The sequence below is a fragment of the Ostrea edulis genome, chromosome 1, assembly GCF_947568905.1.
Source record: "Ostrea edulis chromosome 1, xbOstEdul1.1, whole genome shotgun sequence".
NCBI lineage: Eukaryota > Metazoa > Mollusca > Bivalvia > Ostreida > Ostreidae > Ostrea > Ostrea edulis.
Window position 1 is genome coordinate 53281350 of NC_079164.1, and position 14086 is coordinate 53295435.

Consider the following 14086-nt stretch of genomic DNA (forward strand, 5'->3'; position numbering starts at 1 on the left):
CATTACATCCTCTGCAGCACATGTAGTTTTTTTTTTTTTTTTTTTTTTTTATTTATTTTTTTTTTTTTTAAACATACACACAGTATATATATATACATACATTCTGCAAAGAAACTTGTACAAAATGTTTAGAAGAACTATCAAAGGTATATGTATATATTATTTTCTGAGAGAGAGAGAGAGAGAGAGAGAGAGAGAGAGAGAGAGAGAGAGAGAGAGAGAGAGATGAGTTCAGTCATTATTTAATATATTTTAAAAGGGTACATATATATTGAAATTTATAAAAAAGATAATTTTCAAACAAAAAACAAAAAAAATAAACAACAACAGCAAACAAACACTCAATGAAATAATTGATTCCAGCGGTTCCAGCAGGTGTCAAACAAATCTTTTTCACCATTTTTATATGCAATATGTCTTTGAGTTTCATAAAATGTGTTCATTAGCGATATCGCAACATTTACATTCAGTGTCTTCCCTTTACACCTTATAGTATAGATATAATATTTCAGCCAAAGAACAAGATTATTTTGTATAGTTTTCTTTTCATCCAAAAATCCAAAAATAAAATTATTTTTTGTTATTGATATTTGAAGATTGGTCTTATGTTCAAAACAAACTTCAAATTCTCTTAAGAAATGCTGAACACTATCACATTCCCAAAACAAATGTTCAATTGTTTCTTCTTCTATCTGACAGAATGTACAATTCTTATCATCTCTAATTTTGATTTTGAATAAGTATGAGTTTGAAGCTAAAATTTTGTTCAGAATTCTGTATTGAAACCACTGCAGTTTACAATTACTTGTAACTTTAAAGGGCAGTCTGAAGATCATTTTCCATTCTGTGTCATTTAATTCAAATATTTCATTCCACTTTCTTTTACCAGTAGGTTCTGTGCAGTTTTGATTGAGAAGAGTATAAAATTGTCTTGATTTTTTGCATCGTAGAAGAGTGTATATACTCGACATAATCAGAGGGTTTGTTAATTTAATTAATTTTTTATCAAACTTGACTTTTTTCATCCATGCTTTAATAGCATTTATGACACTCATATATTCTAAAAAATTGATTTTTACTTTTGGATAAATGTTACAGAAAGATTCATAAGTCAGGAACAAACCCTCTTCATCAATAAGGTCATTAAGGTATTTAATATTATTGAGAAACATGGATTTATTATGGAATGCTTTCCCACCCACAAGAAAGTTAGAATTGTAAAATATTGGAGTATCTACTGTTACTGTAAATGGATTTTGTTTAAGCTGTAGCTCAATCCAAGAATCAAATACATCAACCCAAAATTTGTTTTTCAGCGATGTCTTAATGTTTTTTATGTATTCTATTCCACATGTAGTAACTTTATTAAGATCTAAATTTGGTATAAAATTATGTAAACCCCTATCTGAAAAAAGGAGTTGTCTCATCCAAAACAATTTTAAAGAGGCTATAAAAGCCTTTACATTGTAGCACATGTAGTTGATACGATGTAAAAATCAATTCATGTCAGCATTTTCAATTAGATACCAGGCGCGAATCCTGCTTTTTTCGTCAGGGGTGTCCAAAACATATCAGAACAGTGTCCCCGAGTGACAATTATTTCGTAACCAGGTACAACAAGTTACAAAAAAGGTTACTGTGGTACTTCTCTTCAAGGTCAGGATTGCATGGGTTACGAGGGTTCCGGGTTACAAGCTGTGTTATGAGGGTTACAATCCCTTGTTACAATACCTAATTCTTTTCGAATTCTGAATTACAAGGGTTGAAATGGGTGTGGAGAGAAAGGTCTGAAGTGTAACCCTAACTTTGAAAAGAAGTGGGCGTGGAGATAAAGGCCTGTAACTCTTGTAACCCCTGAGAAAGTCTCCAGTGAAGTAAGAGTTTGTAACTCTTGTAACCCCTGAGAAAGTCTTCAGTGAAGTAAGAGTTTGTAACTCTAGTAACCCCTGAGAAAGTCTTCAGTGAAGTAAGAGTTTGTAACTCTAGTAACCCCTGAGAAAGTCTCCAGTGAAGTAAGAGTTTGTAACTCTAGTAACCCCTGAGAAAGTCTTCAGTGAAGTAAGAGTTTGTAACTCTTGTAACCCCTGAGAAAGTCTTCAGTGAAGTAAGAGTTTGTAACTCTAGTAACCCCTGAGAAAGTCTCCAGTGAAGTAAGAGTTTGTAACTCTAGTAACCCCTGAGAAAGTCTTCAGTGAAGTAAGAGTTTGTAACTCTTGTAACCCCTGAGAAAGTCCTCAGTGAAGTAAGAGTTTGTAACCCCTGAGAAAGTCTTCAGTGAAGTAAGAGTTTGTAACTCTAGTAACCCCTGAGAAAGTCTCCAGTGAAGTAAGAGTTTGTAACTCTTGTAACCCCTGAGAAAGTCTTCAGTGAAGTAAGAGTTTGTAACTCTAGTAACCCTTCCTCAAAATAAAGGTGGTGGAAATTTATGGATAACATACTACTGCTTTCTAGAACTATAAGACATATATATTTCATATGCTAAAGAGGACAAAAAGATTTTCCTATTGTAACCTGGTTACAAAATTGCCACTCGGGGAAACTACTGCTCTGATTTCTTGACATAGTCCAAAAAAACTGGGAGTCTGGAAACTCCTGGATTTCTTATGTTTTCAACCTCTACTGTAGACAATACGAAATCGTTACCCAATTTCTGTGTGTGTGTGTGTGTGTGTGTGTGTGTGTGTGTGTGTGTGTGTGTGTGTGTGCGTGTGCGTGCGTGTGTGTGTGATATACGTACATGTATATAATGCCATTTTAGAGTTTACTTTAAGTGAGATTTTCTTATTTTTAGCTTTAATCAAGCAAGATACATGATTTGAACAACCTTCTCTTATTTTCCCTTGCTTGTCGTAAGAGGTGACTTAATGGGGCGGTCCTTCGGATGAGACCGCAAAAACCGAGGTACCGTGTCACAGCAGGTGTGGCACGATAAATGGTGATCAATGACCATAAGCGCCGAGCATAGGCCTAAATTTTGCAGCCCTTCACCGGCAGTGGTGACGTCTCCATATGAGTGAAATATTCTCGAGCGGGACGTTAAACAATATTCAATCAATCAATCTTTGCGAACTCTTCGCACTTTGCTAGTATGTTTATGTTCATGGAATGATGAATGCATAGTAGCCACGGCCACCAAACCGTTTCCATTCATCGTTGATCTCATATAGTTTTAAATTCTCCTAAAATCAGAGAAGAGCGCTCAACTTCACTGGAGGTCACTGGAGGTCACTGGTAAGGTGCAGTCTATGTGCAGGAGTGTTTTGATGTCCGGGAAGATACCACCGTCTGTGATTCTAACGTTACCAGCAAACTGTCGGGTCGGGTCTGTCCCCATATTTCATATTTGCAAAAACCCTCCTTCACTCTAGCAGCACTGACTTATGGTATCTTCACATTCACGGATTTTTCTTACGGATCCTTACGTATTCCACAAATCCGTAAAAGTACACGGATTGTTACGATTTAGACACAGAAACCGACGAGTAATTTACGAATGCTTGCGATTGACTACCAGTCGGAGATCCGTAAGAACTCGTAAGAAAAATCCGCGAGTGTGAAGATGGTATTAAGGTCATCAGGATGTACACTTTCCAAGTCTTTCCCCCAAAACACCAGATCATTTCCTGAGCGACCAACGTCAGAATCGCCCAGTTTAGCCATTTGGTCAGGGACCAGTGTTAAAATCCACCTATGATGTCATTCTTTTGTTCGAACACTCCATTATTTTTCAGGAATGGAGTGTTCGGAAAGTAGGTCAACCTTTATACAAGTAGATATAAATGCATGCAACAAAAGAATGAAAGACGTATAAGACATGCTTAAAATGCACAAAGTTTAGTTTTTATTCATGTTTACATTAAATTACAGTAGCTGCAAAGGTGGATTTTAAGTGGGTCAATGTACTCGTATCAATCTATTCCTTAAAAGCAATGGACCTCGGCCCCTTCGGGACCTCGGTCCATTACTTTTAAGGAATGGAGCGATACTCGTACATTAACCCTTACATAATGCTAAATAGCCTTTCTGGAACCTCCAACTTAATTTTTTATACACAAAATCAAGAAAGTGGATAGCAATACTGGCCTTAAAATAGTCAGAAGGATCAGTGCTATCACCAACATTGCCTCTGTGTGTTTGCCTCTTACACAATCTTAGGACCTTTACATCGATCTCCAACTCATCAGCCATCTTTTTGCTTTCCATAAACCAACTTTCAAACTCAACGTTGATGTTTATGTGCATATCTTTCACTGTCGCAATACGTTGTTCAACTAAAGCAAAGGCATGGTAAACATCTAAGTCATGATTTTGAAGTTTGGCTGCGACTGGCTTTATTGTTTGGAGGACAGTATAAAATGTATATACAACCAACGTGAACCTATTGAGATTTTTGGTTCTTCTTTGACAACCTTATTGTTCAGAGGCCAATGAAGCAGCACCGTCATAAGCTTGACCTATACTATTATCAACAGACAGGCCCCGTGGGGATCCGGGTTAGAATAGGTCCTTAGTACCCCTTGCTTGACGTAAGAGGCGACTGAATGGGGCGGTCCTTCGGATGAGACCGCAAAAACCGAGGTCCCGTGTCACAGCAGGTGTGGCACGATAAAGATCCCTCCCTGCTCAAAGGCCGTAAGCGCCGAGCATAGGTCTAAATTTTGCAGCCCTTCACTGGCAATGGTGACGTCTCCATATGAGTGAAAGATTCTCGAGCGGGACGTTAAACAATATACAATCAATCAATCAACAGACATACCATTCTCTTGCGAAATTTCGACAATTTTGGCAGATGTCACTGCTCCGGTGGTACGTTCTAAATGCACAAAGTAAAAAAAAAAACTCTTCCCGAGTGATTCGCTCTGATGTTATTTCATCACGAAACCTCAAGCATAATTTCAAGACTTCCTTATTTGTAAATCTGTCAATGATGGAGTAGAAGGTCTTACCTTGAGGATCACACAGCATTTCTTTCCGAATATTTTGACCAATGATATTGGTAACTTCATTTTGAGAGCTTTTGCTGGTATATACATGTGCATTAAGTGGCATTACTTGAGGATCGCTTTGGGTGCTGCGCCAGCTGGTCATCATCAATTGCCAAAAGATTCAGAATATCAAGAAAAACACATCATTTTTATTCAATGTTGACATCTATCGTCAACTTCCCATATTTATGTTGCAATATTCCATTATCACCTGTATATGGTGTTTATATCTCTCAATTGATTCGATACGCAAGAGCTTGTTCTGCCTATGATAAGTTTTTAAATCGAGACAGGCTTCTGACAGAAACTCTGATGTTACAGGGGATTCAACAGTCTCGTTTAAAGTCACATTTCGCATATCCTATGGTCTTTATAATGATCTAGTTTTTCAATACAACCTACATGTATCTTTGGGTCAATGCTATCTGACGTTTTTCTTATGTACGACAGAAACATGAGGCTGTTGTCAATGATAACGAAAACGATTGTCCTCTGTGGGAAACAAAATATTCCACTGTGTGGCCTCAGAGACGATTCAGCAAGCATTGCATGAAAGGTGAACAGTGATCAATCTCATAACTCTTGTAAGGAATACAAAATAAACAGTTGGGCAAACAGAGGTGGGATCAGGTGATTAGGAGGAGTAAGTATTCTCTGTCGACCGGTCACACCCGCCGTCAGCCCTATATCTTTATCAGGAAAACAGAGTAATCCATAGTCAAAGTGTGCCAAGAATCGGTAAGTTTTTCCTGGTTTTGTTGACTAATTTTGTACGGTAGAGTACACTTTGGTTTTGTCAAACTTGTTTTAGAAGTCTGAAACTATAGGAGGATTTTGTAGTGAAGGTTGAGAAAGAGGATATATTGTCCGATTATGTGCATATTTGTTTGTTGTCACATTTTGTATTGATAGAAATATTGTAACAATTGATCGATTCATGGCATTTGCAGATGCATATATATGGATGACGGATCAATGATGAATACTAGTAGTAGCCGACTTTCACCGATTGCAATATCTCATTCTGCAGAGATTTTGTCATGTCATCTGACATCCCAGCTTCGTCAGAAACGGACGTTTCAAAGATATACCGTAAATCTGTCCGGTTGGACATGCAAGTGTGTCTGTCTTGGCGGAGATACCTGTTTAAAATGTTCATCACTAATTCAACAATACAACGGACTCAACATTCGACATGTTTGTTTTTTGGGCAAAACAGTGGATTGGGAAATCGACCGGAAAAAACCCATTTCCCATCCCCAATAACCTCAATGTGTGTACCCTTACCAAACTATACAGTCTGCGGCAACCTTGCGGCAAACTTACAGTAAACTAGCGGCTAACTATTTTGTTCACCAAAAGCTTAAACACTAGTTCGCAGCCATTCGCCGGTAGCAGTGAACTTGTGGCGAACAAACATGAAGTTCGCTGGAAGTATACCAGAAATCTTTCTTTACCATATTTGTATATCACAGGAGATCCAAATACTCCCTGGTAGCGGTGAACTTGTGGCAAATGAAATTACAGTTCGCTGCAAGTATACCAAAGATCTTAGATTTTATTATATACTGCCTCGTAATGTAGGTGATCTTGTCATTTTGTATTAACTGAATTCAAGATTAATCCATAGCAAGTTTTAAAATCTTACAAAGGAATTATTATTTTTGTTGATGCACATTTGTTTTCTAAAATTGATATTATACTTAAAGCATTAATGGTTCTGTAACAGACTGCAGCGGCTATAAATTAAGCTAAAATAACACTAAACATGCATGCAGGTTAAATTTTATACAATTTTATTTACAATACAAAAATTCAATCATCAGCTACCATTTCTGGAAAGTCCATTAGATCATGCCATTTCTCATTGGAAATTAAATCACTGTCATCATCTTCACTGTAAAAGATTGCCTCTTCGATTAATCGTTGTACCGCCTCAACACTCGCAGGTTCTTCCATATGTTCTTCAATATAATAATTTATTGAATCGCCATCATCTGATGTAACTTGTGACTGGGCTTCTCAAAATTCTTGTACATCAGCTGACAGCTGGACACTTTGTTTTCATTGGTGGATTTTTCTTTTCAGAGTACGATCTAGGCCTAGCTCTCCAAGTTTGTCTACTCTTTATTCTAAATGCTTGTCACTATTGCCATCGTCTACAAAAATGATTAAATATACGAAATCAATATATATATTATTTAATTATATATAAATATATTTAGTCAGACTGTTTATATCAGCTAATTACCCCCCCCCCCCCTCAATGGTTTGCCTTCATCATTAAATACATTGCATGGGTATTTCTTTAGTAGCTTTATTTTGCTGAATCATTCAATAATTAAACGTACTATCTAGTAGTTATACCATTCACCTCAATACGTATTGGCCTGCAAAATATTGTATGCACTCACCAGCTGCAAGGTGCATGGTCATAAACACCCGAGTTTTGACACAATCTGAGCATTTTAACTGGTAAATATAGTATAATAGCTCACCATTATACAATATATACACCAGTTTGCTCAGATTGTGTCAAAACCCTGTGTCATTAATTCATATCGTCACCCGTTTCTACCTTATATCAGTATAAGCAAATATATTACCGAGCGAAGCTCGGACGGGCCGAAGGCCCGTCCGCGAAGCAAGGCTCTAAAGGTAACACGTATGTAAAAGAAAAAAGTCAAAATCAGCAAAAGAAAAAGAGATAATCTCTATATACGTTCAATGAAATTTTCGTGATCCATATGGGCGCCGCCATTTATTTTTTCATTACCTGCTTCAACAGTTATTCGTGTTTTATTTTGAATGCCAATAATAGAAAACTCTGACGTGCAATTCGTAATTTAAACACTCAGTTTGTTCAAAGTGAATAGTATACTTATCATTGTAACAGGTTTTAGCAAATAAATACATATAAAACCGTAATACGACTAAATAGATGAACGAGTTCATGAGTTTCTTTGAATAAGAATATACGATAAAATTACGGTTACTTTTTTACAATTTTGAATTCATTGGTTAATTTTATTTAGTTTTAACGGCCTTTTTCATTGCATACGTATTGTATTATTGTTGTTTATAATTGTTTGCTTTGAAAACGAGAAAAAAGTCGAGGCTAAATGTGACGTCACGATGTACTGTTTACGTCGCCTTGCGTTTTATTTCCCGCGTTCAATGAATAGGCGGATCCCGTAAAACTGTTGTCCCCATATAAACCCCTTTAATACTGAGATGTTACTGGGTGTTTAGCGCAAGGAAAATTTCAATCAAAATATATATTTTTAAATGAATCATAATCTACCGTACTTAACGGAATTATGATTACCACTTGCGACTCTCCAATCATGACAATTACATTCTTCGCTCGGTCCAACGGTCACACCGTATACATATTATACCGAGCGAAGCTCGGACGGGCCGAAGGGCCGTCCGCGAAGCAAGGCTCTAAAGGTAACACGTATGTAAAAGAAAAAAAGTCAAAATCAGCAAAAGAAAAAGAGATAATCTCTATATACGTTCACTGAAATTTTCGTGATCCATATGGGCGCCGCCATTTATTTTTTCATTACCTGCTTCAACAGTTATTCGTGTTTTATTTTGAATGCCAATAATAGAAGACTCTAACGTGCAATTCGTAATTTAAACACTCAGTTTGTTCAAAGTGAATAGTATAATTATCATTGTAACAGGTTTTAGCAAATAAATACATATAAAACCGTAATACGACTAAATAGATGAACGAGTTCATGAGTTTCTTTGAATAAGAGTATACGATAAAATTACGGTTACTTTTTTACCATTTTGAATTTATTGGTTAATTTTGTTTAGTTTTAACGGCCTTTTTCATTGTATACGGAATGTATTATTGTTGTTTATACTTGTTTGCTTTGAAAAAGAGAAAAAAGTCGAGGCTAAATGTGACGTCACAATGCACAGTTTACGTCGCCTTGCGTTTTATCTCCCGCGTTCAATGAATAGGCGGATCATGTAAAACTGTTGTCCCCATATAAACTCCTTTAATATTGAGATGTTACTGGGTGTTTAGGGCAAGAGAATTTCATTCAAAATATATATTTTTAAATGAATCATAATCTACCGTACTTAAGGGAATTATGATTACCACTCGGGACACGGAGTTACGTACATGCTTCGCTCGGTCCAACGGTCACACCGTATACATATTAACATTACAGAATACAAGAAATATCTACTTACCTCGCAAATAACCGTCCATTTTAAATGTTTATAAAATATGTTCTTGAATGCCTCGCAGTCACCAACTACTAGCTGAACTTGCAAACAACTGTCTCACGTTTCCAAAATGAAACCGAAAGTAAACACGGGGCGAAGAATTATAAAAGTTGAAAACCGAATACTTTGAATACTTAAGTTAGATTGATAATAACACCATTTTATAAAACTATTTATTTAAAATAACAAAATCTTTTTGTAAAATAAAAGAAATTGTTTAAAGAAAATGCGTATCAGCATGCTAAACTAATTTCGTTTTGTTTAAAATAGTACCTGAAAACTTTCGATTTCTTCCGTCTCGATCACCCAGACGCTTGTTTTTATCAGATGTGCGTACGAACGAGTCGATACGTCTTGATGATCAAGACTATTCAAATTGACGCGCGCTACCAATTCGAAGTAGAGAAAATTTCAAGAGAGAGCCAGCATGTCGAGAAGAAGAGTTATACTCCCAGGGAGATTTGCCGACGAAAACAGTAAGTTCATCATAGATAAGAACATGCATTGGTTGCATTTGTTAGTGTAAAAATACATTTTAAATTTGACATAACCATCGTGTTATTGGACATTCACTTTACATGATACGACGTACTCTGCTTTATGCAAAACCATAGGCCTATGTATTTTTATTCTGTATATATCTGTGTGTATACGTCTGAAAAGTTCAAAACTATTGAAATGGTTTTGTTTTCTAAGGGTGGTATGTGATACGATTCTCGCAGACAAAGAACTCAGCCCCCCTGGTAAAATCACATCAATTAGAGGAGACAGGGGAAACGAGGGAGGAGAAAGTCCAAGCACCTTAGACAGATGGCGTCATGTATCATATGGAGAGATTGAATTTGAAAGTGGTATGTTGATTATGATAATTATAATAATTGTGTTTGTGCCAATAAATATCTAGGCCTATTTGTATTCACAAATATAATTTAAAATTTAATCAATAAAATGGCATTTATGCTGTTATGCAAGTTAATTAAAATATTGACAATAATAATTTAATTGGTATACACGTGTGGTAATTAATTTGGTTAGCACATCGGGCACACTCAGACTAGTAAAAACTTGGTCCGGTCTAGTTTATTTTGAATCATGACATGGTAGCCCATCTGGTCGTATTTATACAACACATTTAACAATAAAACCAAAGTATATCCAACTGAATTTGAAATTTCTATAATAACATTAATGTTGACAATAACTTTAATTTACAGTACTCATCGCGTTTCACTCAATATCTTGATGTTCTACCCAGAGTTATCCTTCCTATCGTGCTCTCTAATGTACTATGCTCTCTGGTAGCATACTTTACGACATCAGGGAAGACAAAACCCCACTGTTTAAAATAAGTTATGAATGTCTTGTATGAACCAAGAGTTGCAGAGAAAACTTGCAATGATTTTGTTGCAGACACCTCTTGGTCATGCTTTGAAAGGTGAAATCAGAATGAAAGATATTTTAAGAAATTAACACTATTCTTGTAATTTGAATTATGTTTATTCAAGTTTGATTTATCTTTGTAATTCTTTTTCTTACAGCATTTGCCATTACAACATTGGGGATGGACAACATAGACATTCATGATTGTGAAAGCCATAAACACAAAGACTGGAACCATGTACTGTGCTGTTAAAGAAAATAGACTATCTAAGTTGACGTCCAGTGCATTATTTCATTTAATTCAAAAGTCAACATTGTGTAATTTTTTTCATGGATGACATTGATTATTTGATCTGAATTTGCAAAAATTGGATTGAGTGGGAATAAGTGCTGTGATTTCAAATGAAAGCCATGATAGACACATTGCTTTTTCATCCAGATGTAAGTAAAATCATAAATGCATGTTTTCAATTCATATATTGAAAATTCAGTTTATTGGAAATGACTGTGACTTGTGGGTAATTATTATTATTTTTTTTTTATAATTAAAAAACTTATATTATTGGGAACAGTATAAATCTATGGCCAATTCTCTAAATTTGATGTGTTTTTTATGCATATTAAATCAATATAAATTGATTTATTTGTTATTGATGGTGTTGCATATAGTCATAGATTATACTTTAACTTGGTCTAGTGTGTAGTTTTTTGGCAGGGTAAAAGACACTTTTCATGAAAGAAACCTACAAGCTACTGAAAAGTATTATCCTTTTAGTCACTAGCTGACTAGCTGTAATTTTAAATTATTCTAAGTAATACTGGTAGAAAGTGGTGTGGTGTACCAGTTTACTAGACCATGGTGATAGTCCTTATGGTAATTAATTTACTGCTTTCAGTGGGTTAAATTACAAGCATGCATGAGATATGAAGAAGCACCAGTGATTACATTCTTTTAAAAATAACCATTGATATTTTATAAATGAAATTGTCATCAACTGATTTTCTATCATAAATCATGTAAATGCAAGTTCATAATTAATGTATTTATGGCCATTTGGGAGTTTTAGGGAGGTATATTTGAAAGCTGCCAGAGGTTTGCCACAAACTATATTAGGCTATCTGAAAATGTTTGCCAAAGGTTCGCCGCAAAGTGTATATGGCTATCAGAAGTTTACCAAAGGTTAACCGCAAAACTTCACCAGAGGTTCACCATAAACCATTCCATATATGGCAATCTCAAGTTTGCGGCAAGTTTACCGCAAACTTCATTTGCATGGTAAAAAGTCGCCGTAAGGTTGCTGCAAACAATCTGACGTAACCTTGCCGCTAAGTTTGCAGCAGATTCGCCGCAGTACTTCGCCAGAAGCCTTATTTTTTGGTAAGGGTAATATTTTGATGCGATACGTCATTTGGCGCCAGTAACCTGGACTTTGTATCTTCCCTAACAGACGATGATAAATTGCTTAATTTCATGTTAGTTACAGGAAGAAATGTCTCCCTTATTGAAAAGTTTCTGTGACGTTTTGTATCTTTATACCTCCCCTGTAAGTATTATCCTACTTTTATTGAAGCGAACTTACAATGTACACATACTGAAACTCAGTAGATTATAACCTACTGAATGTTACTATAATTATTCTTACGGGATATTTCTTTTAAGTGATACATGTATATCAAAGTTATACTGTAAAATTGTGATTTACTATTTCAATGACAGAAAAAAAGGCGTATTCACTTTTGCTGTTAATATTTGTGTTAAAAATCCTACCCAGAGGCTTTGAATGAAGTAAAATTACATTGTCTTCCCGTACAAAAATTGATTTCTATATACATGTAATGCTATACATGTATATTCAATAGAACCGACATTTTTATTTTGATAAAATCTTAAACTTAATTTTGATTTTATCAATAACTATGGTTAAAATTACATACAAAACTATCGTAATAGCACATTTTTATAACAAAATAAAATGTTCAGATTGAGAACTATTATAATTAAGCATATTCATAATGATGCCTTTTTGTGTATATCGTTCAACGTAATGTAATTGGTTTTCAGTCATAATTTTGTTGAACTCCCGTGGGGAGTTAGAATAGGTCCTCAGTACCCTTTGCTTGTCGAATTAGGCGACTAAATGGTGATGAGACAGCATAAATCGTGACCCTGTGTCACAGCAGGTGTGGCACGATAAAGAATCCTCCCTGTTCAAAGGCCGTAAGTGCCGAGCAAAGGCCTAAATTTTGCAGCCCTTCACCGACAATGTTGACGTCTCCATATGAGTGTAAGATTTTAGAGTGGGACGTTAAACAATATGCAACCAACCCGTTAGAATGAATTCGTTGGACTAGGGTATAAACGGGAGAACCGTACGTCCCGATAGGGACTCCAGCCTTTTCTGCTTTACTAGATAGACATAGGAATTATTTTAAGTTAAGAATGATTAGGTTTCAGCAAGAATGTTTAAAGTAATTTTTTTTTTGTTGCAAAGTTATTTGATAATGACATTCATACATACACACACATATAGTATAATTAGCATATGATACCAAGGTTGACAGTAATCATGTAAAGAATATTCAATGGAAAGACATTAATCAAAAATAGTTTGCCATACAGCCCAGACTGCATTGAATTTTTTTTATATTGCAGTTCTTAAGAAATATACAATGGTCAATTTCATCCTAAGATATTGTAATACACCCTCAAAAGATGGTAATCTGCTTTGTTTGCAATATAGATATATTGTTTGGTATATAAAATTTCTTTGTTTGAATTTTGTAATGGACAATTTTCAAAAATAACATTGAAATCAATTATGTTTGTTGCTTTCTCATAAATGGGTACACTTAGTTGGTTCCACAAAGTTCCTATCTTGTTACAAAACACAGATGTTCAATGTTTTCAGAGCTGTGTCCACAAAATGAGCAGATATCATTATCCAAAAACTTCGATTTTTTTCCAGGTAACTTTTAACAGGTTTATTTCTATGTAGAATTCTGTATTGCAACCATTGTGCTGATGAATCTGACGTTAATTTAAAACATATTTCAAAACCTTCTTTGGTAATAATATCTTTATAGCCCCTCAAAAATGGACAGGAATTCCATTTAGCAAATGAAGTAGGAATTTCATCTTTATAAGTAATATTCTTATATATATAATTTGTACATTTCTTATGCAATAGTATATCTTCATAGTGAAAAGGTTTGACTGGACCGTTAACAGATTTTTTTTAACTCTTTTGACACACACAGGTTTTTTTTTTACCATTGTTGAAATAGAATTTATATATACTGTTGTATTGCATAAAATATCTTCTTTTCCAAATCTATCCATTGTTAGAAAAATACTATTAGAGTCTACAAAATCATTGACTGTCTTGACACCTTTTTCATACCATTTTTTCACAAACACATATGTATTGCCAACTTTTATTTTTGAATTGTACCATATTAGAACATTT

General features: G+C 35.0%; 1 protein-coding gene and 1 long non-coding RNA gene across 2 annotated transcripts; one reads left to right on the plus strand and one right to left on the minus strand.

Moving 5' to 3' along the window:
* Window positions 1-6758: 6758 nt before the first annotated feature.
* LOC130051659 (uncharacterized) lies at window positions 6759-9323 on the minus strand. The gene is made up of 2 exons (XR_008799932.1): window positions 9204-9323; window positions 6759-7144 (listed from the first exon to the last, which is right to left on the minus strand). It is a non-coding gene; the product is annotated as an uncharacterized LOC130051659 (long non-coding RNA).
* A 273-nt stretch (window positions 9324-9596) lies between these two features.
* On the plus strand, window positions 9597-11979 carry LOC125654662 (uncharacterized). The gene is made up of 3 exons (XM_056143585.1): window positions 9597-9715; window positions 9936-10090; window positions 10778-11979. The coding sequence occupies exons 1-3, from the start codon at window positions 9597-9599 to the stop codon at window positions 10870-10872; spliced, it is 369 nt and encodes a 122-aa protein (XP_055999560.1). The 3' UTR covers window positions 10873-11979.
* Window positions 11980-14086: the final 2107 nt, after the last annotated feature.

Excerpts from the sequence above, each read along its gene's own strand:
- LOC125654662 (XM_056143585.1), top strand. The coding sequence starts at position 9,597 with ATGATCAAGACTATTCAAATTGACGCGCGCTACCAATTCGAAGTAGAG. Across the intron at positions 9,716-9,935 it reads GAGATTTGCCGACGAAAACA|GGTGGTATGTGATACGATTC; the intron begins GTAAGTTCATCA and ends TTGTTTTCTAAG. Across the intron at positions 10,091-10,777 it reads AGAGATTGAATTTGAAAGTG|CATTTGCCATTACAACATTG; the intron begins GTATGTTGATTA and ends TTTTTCTTACAG.